The 12,399-nt window shown below is 40.4% G+C and overlaps 1 protein-coding gene across 3 annotated transcripts in view; it reads right to left on the bottom strand.

The window, feature by feature from the left end:
• The window catches only part of ANO1 (anoctamin 1), a 375,121-nt gene extending 367,857 nt beyond the window's left edge, over positions 1-7,264 (bottom strand). For 2 of the 3 annotated variants that reach the window (XM_082270065.1, XM_082270063.1), the window contains exon 1: positions 6,606-7,264. In XM_082270065.1, coding sequence (XP_082126191.1) covers positions 6,606-6,669 — 64 coding nt within the window. In that variant the 5' untranslated portion in view covers positions 6,670-7,264. The remainder of the gene's footprint in view (positions 1-6,605) is intronic. The other variant, XM_082270064.1, reaches the window with a different exon arrangement.
• Between the last annotated feature and the right edge of the window lie 5,135 nt (positions 7,265-12,399).

Genomic DNA, 12,399 nt, shown 5'->3' on the forward strand with positions numbered 1-12,399 from the left:
CATAAGCAATGTAGCAAATTTAAACATACTCAAATCATCCAGGTAATTCATGGGAAAGAAGAAAGTAATGAGATGTGGAAGTGATTAAAATCTGCAGAGTCAGTCATAGTAATTTTCCAGCATGGTCACTTGGAAAATCATGTTTAGTCATTTTTGAAAATCTCACAGGTTCCTCTGGAAGTGAAAATGTGTGGAGCTTCTACAATGGTCAGGTATCAGAAATAGTAACATATGAGAAGAGGAGATCATTTTATCCCACATGTGATAATTAAAGCTTTTGTGCTCAGCTAAGAAACACTCAGATGTTAAGCAAGAGGGATTGCCACTAGGAATCAGATAGTCAGTTTGACTCACTGGGTTTCCTAGTGATTAGATCCAGCTACTATGTAATAGAAGCTCCACTCAGGTTTCTGGTCAGGGCAGGGTTAGTGCATTGGGATTCCTTATTAAAAGCTTTCCCTGGGACTAAATTCTGGAATTGCTGACTCACGTCACTGGGGTCAATTTAGCAGTCAACTAGTAATTCATAATTTAGTATAGGGAGAGGAAACATACAGGATATGGACTGACCTCAGCATACACAATTCAATGTAATAATCCATACAAAGTACATATCAATGACTTTGAAATAGTAGGGTTGATTTACAAAAGTAGTATAGCATGTTTGCTTTGCAAAGGGTAATTTTCAGTTGGTTTAGTAAATGAGGTGAAGGTGAGTGAAAAAGTGCAAAGAAAACCCAGTCATGTGGAAGTATAAAAACAAACAAACGAACAAACGGGATTTTGCTCGCACATGCTTGGATAATAGAAGTCAGCACAACGTAACCTCATTCACTAAGCTAAGTTTTCACCTTGAAAAGGAAATTTTCACTTTGCTTTGTGAATTGGATTTAGCTGTGCTGACTTTGAACCATTCACATGGAAGCAAAATTTCATTTTTTTTAAGTTTCCTTTGCACATGGCTGCAAAGTAGGTTATTACTTAGCTTTACATCATTCACTAAGCTAAGTAAAAAATAACTTTGCATAGTGAACATACTCATTTAGTAAATCAGCCCTATTAAGTCAGAACATGTTTGCTTTGTGCCATGTTAGCCTGTATGTACAAGAAAACACAACTTTTAAAGTAAGAACAAGAAATAGATACACCATTAAAGGGGTTGTAAACCTCCCAAAAAAAAAAAATGTAAAAAATAAAAACCTGAAAGGCAAAGGCATTATGAGCTAGTATGCATCGCATACTAGCTCATTATAAAATACCTTAAAACGAGACCCCACAGTGCCGTCCGCACAACACTTACACGGCCGACATGTTAAGCCATCTTCCTTCCGGGTTTTTGTCCTCCGGCCATCTGGTTGGCCGGAGCCATGATGATGTCACTCCTGCGCATGCGCACGGGAGCTGCCGTTCACGGCACAGGGCTCTGAAGGAATGGCACGGGCCATTCCTTCAGAGCGCATGCGCCAGTGATGTTACTGACTGCATGCAAAGTAAATATCTCCTAAACGGTGCATATTTAGGAGGTATTTACAGATAAAGCTTACCTATAGGTACAAGTTATAGAGGAAGCTTTACTTCCTTTTTATCAAATGGACCTGTATTATAAGTTCACAATCTTTACAAATGTGAAATATATCAGCACAAGGCAGCAATTGTTTTTTTTTTTTTTTTTTAGTGCTATAAGGCCTGAATTAAAATACTGACTTCCAAAAGATAATTACATATCATTTTCATTGGAATATCTAGGATAAAGTTTTCTAACTTTTACTAGGTTGGAGCCAAATTTAGTGGTTTATAGTCGATCCAGCTACAAACTATTGCAAACACTAGACTGAGGGGTCATTGGCAGCATTAAAGCATTACAAAGAGTGTAATAAGAAATGTAAAGACGAAATCAGGGCGGCTAAAATAGAACACGAGAGACATATAGCGGAAGAGAGTAAAAAGAACCCCAAGAAATTCTTTAAGTATATAAACAGTAAGAAAGCGAGGCCAGAACACATTGGCCCCATAAAAGACGATAAGGGAGTTTTGGCCACAGAGGACAGGGAAAAGGCGGTAGTGTTAAATAAATTCTTCTCTTCAGTCTTCACAAAAGAATCAGGGGGCTACACTAACCCAGCTTGTAAGGCCAAACTAAACAACACACCTCAGGAAATACCGCCATGGCTAACAGAAGATAGACTTAGAACTAAACTAGAGAAACTTAACATAAATAAATCACCAGGACCGGATGGCTTGCACCAGAGGGTTCTTAAAGAGCTCAGCCAGGTGATTGCCAGACCATTATTCTTGATCTTTAAGGATAGTTTACAGACGGGTATGGTGCCAGCTGATTGGAAAAAAGCCAACGTGGTACCAATATTTAAAAAGGGGCCGAGATATATCCCGGGTAACTATAGGCCGGTCAGCCTAACATCAGTAGTCTGCAAGATTTTGGAGGGGATGTTAAGGGACCGCATACAAGACTTTAGTAAAGAAAATGGTATTATTAGTAGTAATCAGCATGGATTCATGAAAAATCGTTCTTGCCAAACCAATCTATTAACCTTCTACGATGAAGTGAGCTGCCACCTAGATAAAGGTAAGCCTGTGGATGTGGTTTATCTGGACTTCGCAAAGGCCTTTGACACCGTTCCCCACAAACGCTTACTGTTCAAACTAAGAAAGGTAGGTATGGACCATAAGGTGAGTACCTGGATAGAGAACTGGCTCCAGGGGAGGTTGCAAAAGGTGGTGATTAATGGGGAGTACTCAGGAAAGCGGGGTCCCCCAGGGTTCTGTCCTGGGCCCAATCCTGTTTAATTTATTCATAAATAATGTAGAGGAGGGGATATCGAGCAAAATCTCAGTATTTGCAGATGATACTAAACTAAGCATGCCAATATCTTCTATGCAGGATGTGGAAACCTTACAAGCGGACCTGAACAAAATTATGGGGTGGGCAACTACATGGCAGGTGAGGTTCAATGTTGAAAAATGTAAAGTAATGCACCTGGGTGCCAGAAACCAAAAAGCAAGCTACTCACTGGGGGGGGGGGACCTCTGGGTGAGTCTAGGATGGAAAAGGACCTGGGGGTACTGGTAGACAACAGGCTTGGCAGTGGCATGCAATACCAAGCCACTGCAAGCAAAGCCAACAGAATACTGGGATGTATAAAAAAGGGGATTCACTCCAGAAATAAAGAGATTATTCTTCCACTCTACAAGACTCTGGTTCGGCCACAGCTGGAGTATGCTGTCCAGTTCTGGGCACCGGTCCTCAGGAAGGATGTGCTGGAACTGGAGAAAGTCCAGAGAAGGGCAACAAAAATAATTAGGGGAATGGAGGACATCAGCTATGAGGAAAGACTACAAGCACTGAACCTATTCTCTCTGGAGAAGAGACGATTGAGGGGGGGGATATGATATCAATGTACAAATACTGTACTGGAAACCCTAGCATGTGGAAAAACCTATTCAGAGAAAGGAAATACAATAAGACGCGTGGCCACTCACTAAAACTAGAGGAAAGGCGGTTTAACCTTAAAATACGCAGGGGGTTCTTCACTGTAAGAGCAGTAAGGATGTGGAATTCTCTTCCGCAAACAGTCGTATCAGCAGGGAGCATTGATAGTTTCAAAAAACTATTAGATGGGCACCTTAAAGACCACAACATACAGGGGTATACAATGTGTGGTTAACAGTAGACACACACACACACACACACATCATAGGTTGAACTGGATGGACTGATGTCTTTTTTCAACCTCACTAACTATGTAACTAGACACATGGTATTATACCACACTCTGTAATTTACTCTTTGATCTGTGTTATGATTGGTTCTCCAGCACACACAGATATTTGTTAGAATTTTCACCATGGTCTGTATTGCCTAAAAAAAATGACACTGTTTAAACTTTTTACATTTTTTAATTTTGTATGATTTTGTTAATTTTGGCTGCCTTTGCAGTTTAAGTGTTAGATAAAAACACTAATTTCAGCTTTTGAGCCACTATTGCTTCAGCCTATTATTTATTACACAATTTTTATGTCGATATCCCCCTTCTACACTCAAAATACACCCCAAGGCTTGGAATTTTCTCAACTCTCCTGTCCCTCAACATGGAGGCATTGCACTCTTTTACACACTTTTCCAAGACAAACTAAGGCTCGGGTCACACTATTGCGATGCGGGAAGGCTGCGAATTCGCAGCCTTTTCCCGCATCGCACACGCACCCCCGGCAGTTCACACTGCCATATGCGATACGCTGGGGGTGTCAATGTAATCTTAACGACACCCCCAGTTTGATCGCATATCGCAGTGCGATCGTGCAGTTCGCACAGGATCGGATCGCACAAGTGTGAACCGCTGTGCGATCCGATCCTGATGCGGCTGCAAAAATGCCTCCTGTGCGTGTTTGCACCGGGTGCGATGCGAATTTAGCCATACAAACTGTATGGCTAAACTCGCACCGCACAGCTGATCGCATGTAATGTCGGAGCAGTGCGCTCCGACATTACATGCGAACCCGGCACTCGCATCAGTGTGAACCGGGTCTAAACCTTGTCAAATCTGTAGCAGAGTGGGAGCGTGACCTCAACCAGCAGTTCTCAGATGCTCAATGGCTTAAAGCTTTCAGCTCTGTATACACTGTTACAGAAAATGTCCAACACTGGGAATTGACTCAAACAATTGTATCTAGGTAGTATTACACTCCAGTGCGAATATCTTCCTTTTCCTCCATTGGTTGGGGGGAATGCAGACAAGCGGGATCTCTGTACCATATACTCTGGGCATGTAAATGTCTGACTAGCTTCTGGCGCAAAATATCTTGTGTTTTATTGGACATTACTGGAATTTTAATTCCCATTACCCCGGCCCTAGCGCTCCTCAACATAGGAGTGGAGAAATGGCCGAAGGAATTCCGCACAATTCTTACACATGTCCTTTTGACGACCAGAACCATAATCGTAAGAAGTTGGAAGTCCCAACTGTCCCCTAAACCTTCAGAGGCACTCTCTTTGGTCAGAACTAACTTCTCCTTGTCTACTGACTGGATGTTGGTTTACATTATTGTCATATTTGTTTGACACTGAATGTCACTTTACGTGTTGTTTCCTTTGGAACTTTTTTGATGTCATGTTCCATTTTTCTTCAATAAAAACGTATTAAACAAAAGAAGAACTAACTTCGCCTACGAAAAGGCCCTTGCCATTAGTAATAACTCATACTCTTCCTTCTCAAAAACCTGGCAACCTTGGACAGAGTGGAATTCTGGTCACGAATTCTGATACCTAGATTTAGTGTCCACTGGTATTACGAAGATTATGTTCCTGATTAGCCACTATATGACAAACCGCTGTGTTGTGTAGCATGGATCTGTTCTGTTTACTTCCCCTTTTATTTGTTTTTTTGTAAACACCCTTTTATATTTCATGGGGAACCCAGGCTTCTTAATATATGTGTATGTTATTCCCTTTGTATTTGCTATCAAAAAACACAATATTCAAAAAGTCTTAGTACTTTGTACTAGAAGTATAATGTTAGTGTGATGTTAAGCAAACCAAATCCTGTTAAAAAAGTGGTATTCTATACCTAAAGGAACAATAATCATTTTAAATTTATCGCTGCTCAGACTGGGAAAAAAAACATATGTTTACAAAATATTAACTTTTTTCACTTTTTTAAAATGATATTACTCTAGCAAAATAACATCACCAAAAGAAAGCATTTTAACCCCCAAATAAACAATACATACAAGTAAAAAAATATAATATATTGCCAGATTCATAGACATTGAAATGTGAAAATGGTTGTAGGGCTTAACTAGTAATATAATAAATAATAAAAAAAGACATACAGTATACAAAAAAATATATATATATATATATTTAATCTTTTATTTAATCTTATTTTTATTTATTTTTTGGTGTTTTTAGATTTTTAGGCTGTATTGTTAGTATTATCAGCATGCACCGGGGGTCTAAGAGTAACGTAATTTAGATTCTCTGTATGTATGTATTGTACATGTGGAAGAATTGACAATAAAGTAGCTTTGACTTGACTTTGACTTGACTTTGATATAATATACACACACAAACAAATCACCTGCCAAGAAATTCTATAAGCAACAGATAGCTGAGAGAGCCTATGGTTGGGGATCGCTATGTAAGACTTTGTGTTTGTGCATTGATTTGAAGCTACAACTGTATTTCATTTTCTAAGATGCTGACACCTGAATTGACAAACTAATTTGACAGTGGTGGGCAAATTAAGGTGGATTAAAGGAGTTACTCTAGCCAACCCAGGAGACAGCAAGAATGTTTAAAGAACCAAGGAACATGTGCTTTCATTGATAATAATCTAAAAAAATTCCAGAGAATTAGTCACCGACTGTACTTTTTTTAAACTCATTGGCTGTCTTATTGGCATTTGCTTAGTCATGTTTTATAAAGAAAATTCTTATTCTTAACCAATATTCAGGGTGAATTATCGCACATCCCCCTATCTTCCAATGAATTATGAGACTAAATTATACACCAGCTGCTCTGTAATTCCCACTGACACATAACAGTTCCTGGAATCTAGCCTCTGTCCCTGCACATCCTATCCACTGACCTGCAGCTGACCACTCATCCATGGTAGGAGGGTCCTCATGGTCAACAGGCATCTTGTCATCCATCCTCAGCCTCCAACAGATTGAGTCACAACTGGAGATCAGTGACTTTCCTTTTTTAGGGCTTTATCAAAAGTAAGCAGTTGTCACCCTTCACGTATCTTCATCCCAAGAACGAGTCCCCACCCTCCAGATGAATTGCACAAATCATCGACAGAACCTAGAAGTGCACGAAACAGCAGCAAGCATGGGCTCAAAGAATCCTTTACAAGTCAGTGACTTGTGTAACAAAGGGATGAGAGCTGTCAAATAACTGTATTCAGCAAGTGACAGTGAAGTGACAAAGCATAGTCCTGCTGTGACACACAGTCCCAAAATGACATGCTATGAACAACACCTTGTTCAGAAGGGCAGCTGCTTTCTAGTCTGTGACTATTATATTCAACAAGTTCCACTCATCAAAAAATGAATAAAGACAGATTCTTGCTGAGTTAGTAATTTCATGTCCATCTAAGATGAAGGTACCTTGTATGTCTTTTTTCTCTCAAGTCATTCATACAATAGATATCTTCCTTTTCTGTTGGTGGTATGACTTGTCACCATTCCCTTCAGGCTTCTTCTACATTGCTCCTTTTCCTCTCTGACTCTTTCTCTTCCCCTATGCCTGCTCTCACTCTATTCACTTTTCAAAGTGCTCAGCAGAATCTTTATGGTTGGGAGGGGGAGAGGGAGACGCTGTGTGTCACTGGCAGTGAGATACGCAGCCTTTACTGCCACTACTCTGATAAATATTTAGACAGGACCCCAACGAGACAATCTTCTCTAAACATTATTCTCTTTGTTTGCTTTACTACAAGCTCATCGCTTTGCCCCATAGTACAATTCTCTAAGCAGCATGCGATATCCTCAGTTTGGCAAATTCTAATGTCTCTTATATATTGAAACAGTTCTTGAATCTAAGTGAAATTCTTTCCTTTACTCCTGATGCACTTCTGCTGAGGAGCTCCAGCTTTAACACCTGTGCAAGGATACCCATGGAAGAGCAAATGTTTTACTGATCCTCCAAAAAGCAGACATGGGAGTAAAGCCCCGTACAAACGTAGCTATTGTCGGCCGAACGATCGGCCGTCTTTTGTCCGGTGCTGTCCTATCGGCTGAAAAGTGCTAAAGACTGCACACGAATTTTGTCGGTCAACAACAGCCGACTGCAGAAGTGATGTCATGTGATGGTTAACTTTCCGTGTGTTTTTTCTTTTCTGAGCATGCCCAGTCTTGCTAATCTGCTGTTTGTCGGCCGAATTCTGTACTGACTGGCGAACAATCGGCCGTTCTGGTGACGGCCAACAAAATTTTTAAAGTCTGCACGCCACATTCTATTCGGCCGAAAATTCGCTGTCGGTTGTCGGAAGCATCATACTAACAAGCTGACAATCGGCCGATCGTTCGGCGGCCGAATATTTACGGCCGACAATCGCTACGTGTGTACGGGGCTTTAGTCCCACATGTGCAAGTCACAAGCAAGTCTCAAGTCTTAACCTTCAAGTCTCAAGCAAGTCCCAAGTTACTGTGGCGAAAAGCAAGCAAGTCAAGTCGAGTCCCTGCTAGAAGTCAAGCAAGCCAAGTCAAGTCATTTATTTTGGTCCAGTCACAAATCAAGTCAAAATACTGATCTACCCAAATTTTCACCTTTAAATCAGTTAAAAGTCAGTGGTCAGGAAAGGTTTTGTTTTATTTTCAACATTAACAAAACTGCTTAGAGCTTTTTTCTTGGCATATTAAATAAACACTTTGAATGCCCACACCGCTCAAAATCCTTCGTCCGGTCATGTTTCAACACCACAGTCACTAAAAACACATTAAGTATTTCAATTGTTAAACAGCCAGTGTCCTAAAAATCAGAACACACTGAGGTGCTTTAAGTGACTGTGGTGTCAGAAACATAACAGGCACATTCATTTTGCTTTAACACATCTTGAGAAAATGCAAATATTTAATAGCTTAAAAAAGTAAAGTCATTTCGAGTCATATGTCTCAAGTCAAAGTCAAGTCTCAAGTCATGAATACCAAGTCAAAGTCAAGTCGAGTCTTTTATTAATTTTAGTCAAGCAAGTCTCAAGTCCTCAAACTGGTGACTTAAGTCTGACTTAAGTCAAGTCATGTGACTCGAGTCCCCCACCTCTGCCAAAAAGCTGACACAATTTCAGGACAGTTGGTCAATGTATGTTCAAAAAGTGTTGCAAAGCAACTAAGCAGGTTCTCCAATAATACAGAACATGGTGATCGTTAAAAAGGGATGCAATCAATGTGAATGATGGCACCGACCTCATTAGTACATAAAATCGTAATGAAAAATTATTTTCATGAAAATTGTTCCAATTCATAAACAATATTATGCATTCATAAGGATAGTTATTTGTAGTTGAAGGATAAGTTCACCTTTGGAAACATGTTACATTTTCCAGCTCCTTCAGCTCTCCCCCGATCCCCTCCTCCCTGTGACAGTGGGTCGGGGATCTTCTCCCTGCACCCGCGGTCACAATTTGTAAAGAGCGCAGCCATCCGGGTCTTCACCCACATGGCTGAGTCATTCATTCACAGAGTTTTGTGAATGAATAGAATACAAGTACCAACAGCATTTGTGGCTGACGGCTTGTAGTACTCAATGAACTACAAGGGCACTGGTAAGCATCCTCACAGTTCATTGATTCTTCTTGGACTGAAGTAACTGCCTGCCCATATCGGAGGTCTGCAGGAGCCTGACATTGCACCCTCAATCAGCAATGCTTTTCAGCAGGGATGTCTAACCTGCGGCCTAAGATAAAATCGTAAACTTACTGGAATTTTTTGTAAAAATGCATTTACCCGTAGTGAATGCATGTGGCCAAAGAAAAATTTGATAATTTCTCTTTACTAGACTTTTTATCTTCCCAAAGAAAAAAAAAGCCACTCTTCACAAATATTCTTGTCATCCATTTTCCGCAGCACCTACATTTGTGAGCAACTACTTTAAAGTATCAAGCACACAAAGATCAAAATTAGAAGCAAAATATCTAATGAGCACCTTGAGAATTCATTGAACATTGCTACTACATCATTCAACCAGAAATTGATGCGTTAGTCTATCAAAACAATGTCAAATATTGCACTAGTTTTATGTTGCCCTCTTTATACGTTATATAAATAAAAAAATACTCAGATAAGTACATTATCTATATCAGTGATCATCAATTAGTGATCTGCCTGCCTTTATCTGCTCCTCAGCTATCCCTATTGTTAGTGTATTTCTTGTGTGGCCCAGGACAATTCCTCTTCTTCCCATGTGGCCCAGGAAGGACAGGAGGTTGGACACCCCTGCTTTACAGGCTCCTAAGAAAAAAAAAAGTAAATGCATATTTTTTTTTTTATCTGCAAAAAATGTCCACTTATTATTTTTTTTTTAAAAGATGAACTTGTCATTTAAAGCGGAACTAAACCTTTTCAGCCAAGGAAGCTGCCACATTAGCCTTTGTTAGACCTGTAGTTGCCATTGTGGTACACGTGATCAGTTTTGGCAACAGCCATTTGATGGCTTAACAGAGAAGTGCAGGAATTGAAAATAATAAACATACATACCTAACCTAGTACAAATATAAAAGAGAATAGTACCACGCTAACAAACAAAAATCAAAAAGCTGCTAGCACCACAATAGACAAAAAGTTGTGTACATAGAAACTATATAAAAGTGCAGCGCTAAATAATATATACTGTACATATATACAGATCATATATATGTACACTCGTGAAAAATAATAAAGTTCATAAAAAGCCAACAAAATCACAGTAGGAAAATCCAAGAGAAAATCCACATTCCAACAATTCCAACAGTGCTCAGGTGGAGATACTGGAAAACTGATATAGAAACAAAGATGTCCAGATGCCAGTAGTCACCAATGTGACAAGCCCACCACCATGGATGAAGATATTGCGCATACCAGAGGTTATGGACCCAGGTACCATATATATGATCACTTACCCTTGCAAGAAGAACTATATAGTCTCTGAAGTGAGGGGGGCTTTGTGTGGGGGGGTCTCTGATCTTAGGGGGCTTTGTGAGGGGGTCTCTGATGTGAGGGGGCCTCTGTGTGGGGGGTCTCTGACGTTAGGGGGGCTTTGTGTGGGGGGGTCTCTGATGTAAGGGGGGCTTTGTGTGGGGGGGTCTCTGATGTAAAGGGGGCTCTGTGTGGGGGGTCTCTGATGTAAGGGGGGCTCTGATGTAAGGGGGGCTAAGTTATTAGTGATCATAAAAAAGAAAAGTCAAATAAAGTGCAAAAAAGGTGCAAGAAAATGCGCGTGCGGGGGGGGGGGGGTTCGCCACAGGATTAGCTCGCACAGGGCGCCTGATCACCTAAGGCCGGCCCTGAGCGGTTCTACCAATTACCGGAGGCGGAAGGAAAGCAACATACCCAGCACAGCAGGGAGAAGCCGACAGCATAAGCTATTAAGGTACTATTGTGGGGTGAAGAAACAGCCTAGCCGGCTACCAGGTATACAGGACTGAGATATCCGTAGCTACATTCATAGCTACCCAGGATGCATGAAGCACTATTCACTTCCCATACATAGGGACCCCTAAATGGACTACCGCACTATCCCATATACCTGACATAAGTCCCCCATAGACCGGCAGACACACTGCATCACATCAGTGTACTTAGCTGCCGGACTTCATCGGCGCTCTACAAACATTTCCTCCAGCATTAATCCTCCGTACGCCACGAACATTTACATCAAAGCAATCTGTCACCCGTGTTGATGACACTTTATTTCCACTTCAACTCAATAAATTTGTACAACTTGCATATGGTTCGGATTCAAATTACCAATGTATAGTTACTGAAGTTAATTATATTGAAGACACAGTGTCATGAACACCCTGACTTGCAATTCCCTGATAGCCACCAGGATAAAAAAGCTATCGCAGTGATTTTTTATCACTATCTGCTTATCCATAACTTCATAGGATCTGCAACATTATCCCCACACACTTGGCGATATTGGGACTTCATATCCTCTTTTGTATCCGAGCTTCCGCAGGAAAACACCAGGGACATCTTTGAAGTATTATACTCACAAAAGGAAATTTCCATGTGAACTTTCTTTTAATTTTCCCTGATACAAAGTATCCTCTATTTTTGCACCGGCCGGTTATGTTATTTATGTTTCATGTTTGTTTGTCTTGTTTTCTGTTTAATCGTTGGCATTATTTTACACGTATACTGCACGGTAGTGAAATTTCACTTAACAATACAATAAATGTTTGACCTATGATCACATCATTCAAATTGCGCCCCTGTCTCATATTTACCTACTGATTCACCAACTTTCTCTCTGCGCTCTATGCAGAACACTTTTACAGATAGGCATTATGGTTAAAGCAGGTATAACACCTAACAAAATACTCGGGGGTATATCATAGATCCACTTAATATTTCAGCACCAACCAACAATTTTCGAATTTATCCCTCCATCAGCTGATTCTAGGTCACAGAAGTGCAAAAGTAAGCCCACCCCTGTGACCCACATGAGAAGTTTGACCAAACAAGCCCGGCTTAAAGCAGTATTAAACCCAGAAGCAAAGATTTATTATATCGCACCTTACCAACTCTTAGATGTGATGGTTGCAATAGTTATATTTTTTAGGCTTTCTTACCTTTATTTTCACCTGGTTATTCTGCCAGTGAGTCTGTTGTTTTTTTTTAACAAAACAAGCTCTCTTGCAAATGTCTCGGTTAGAGTGTTGAGACAAACCATTTACC

Source organism: Pelophylax lessonae (genome assembly GCF_965119305.1).
Source record: "Pelophylax lessonae genome assembly, chromosome: 10".
In the NCBI taxonomy this organism is placed as follows: Eukaryota; Metazoa; Chordata; class Amphibia; order Anura; family Ranidae; genus Pelophylax; species Pelophylax lessonae.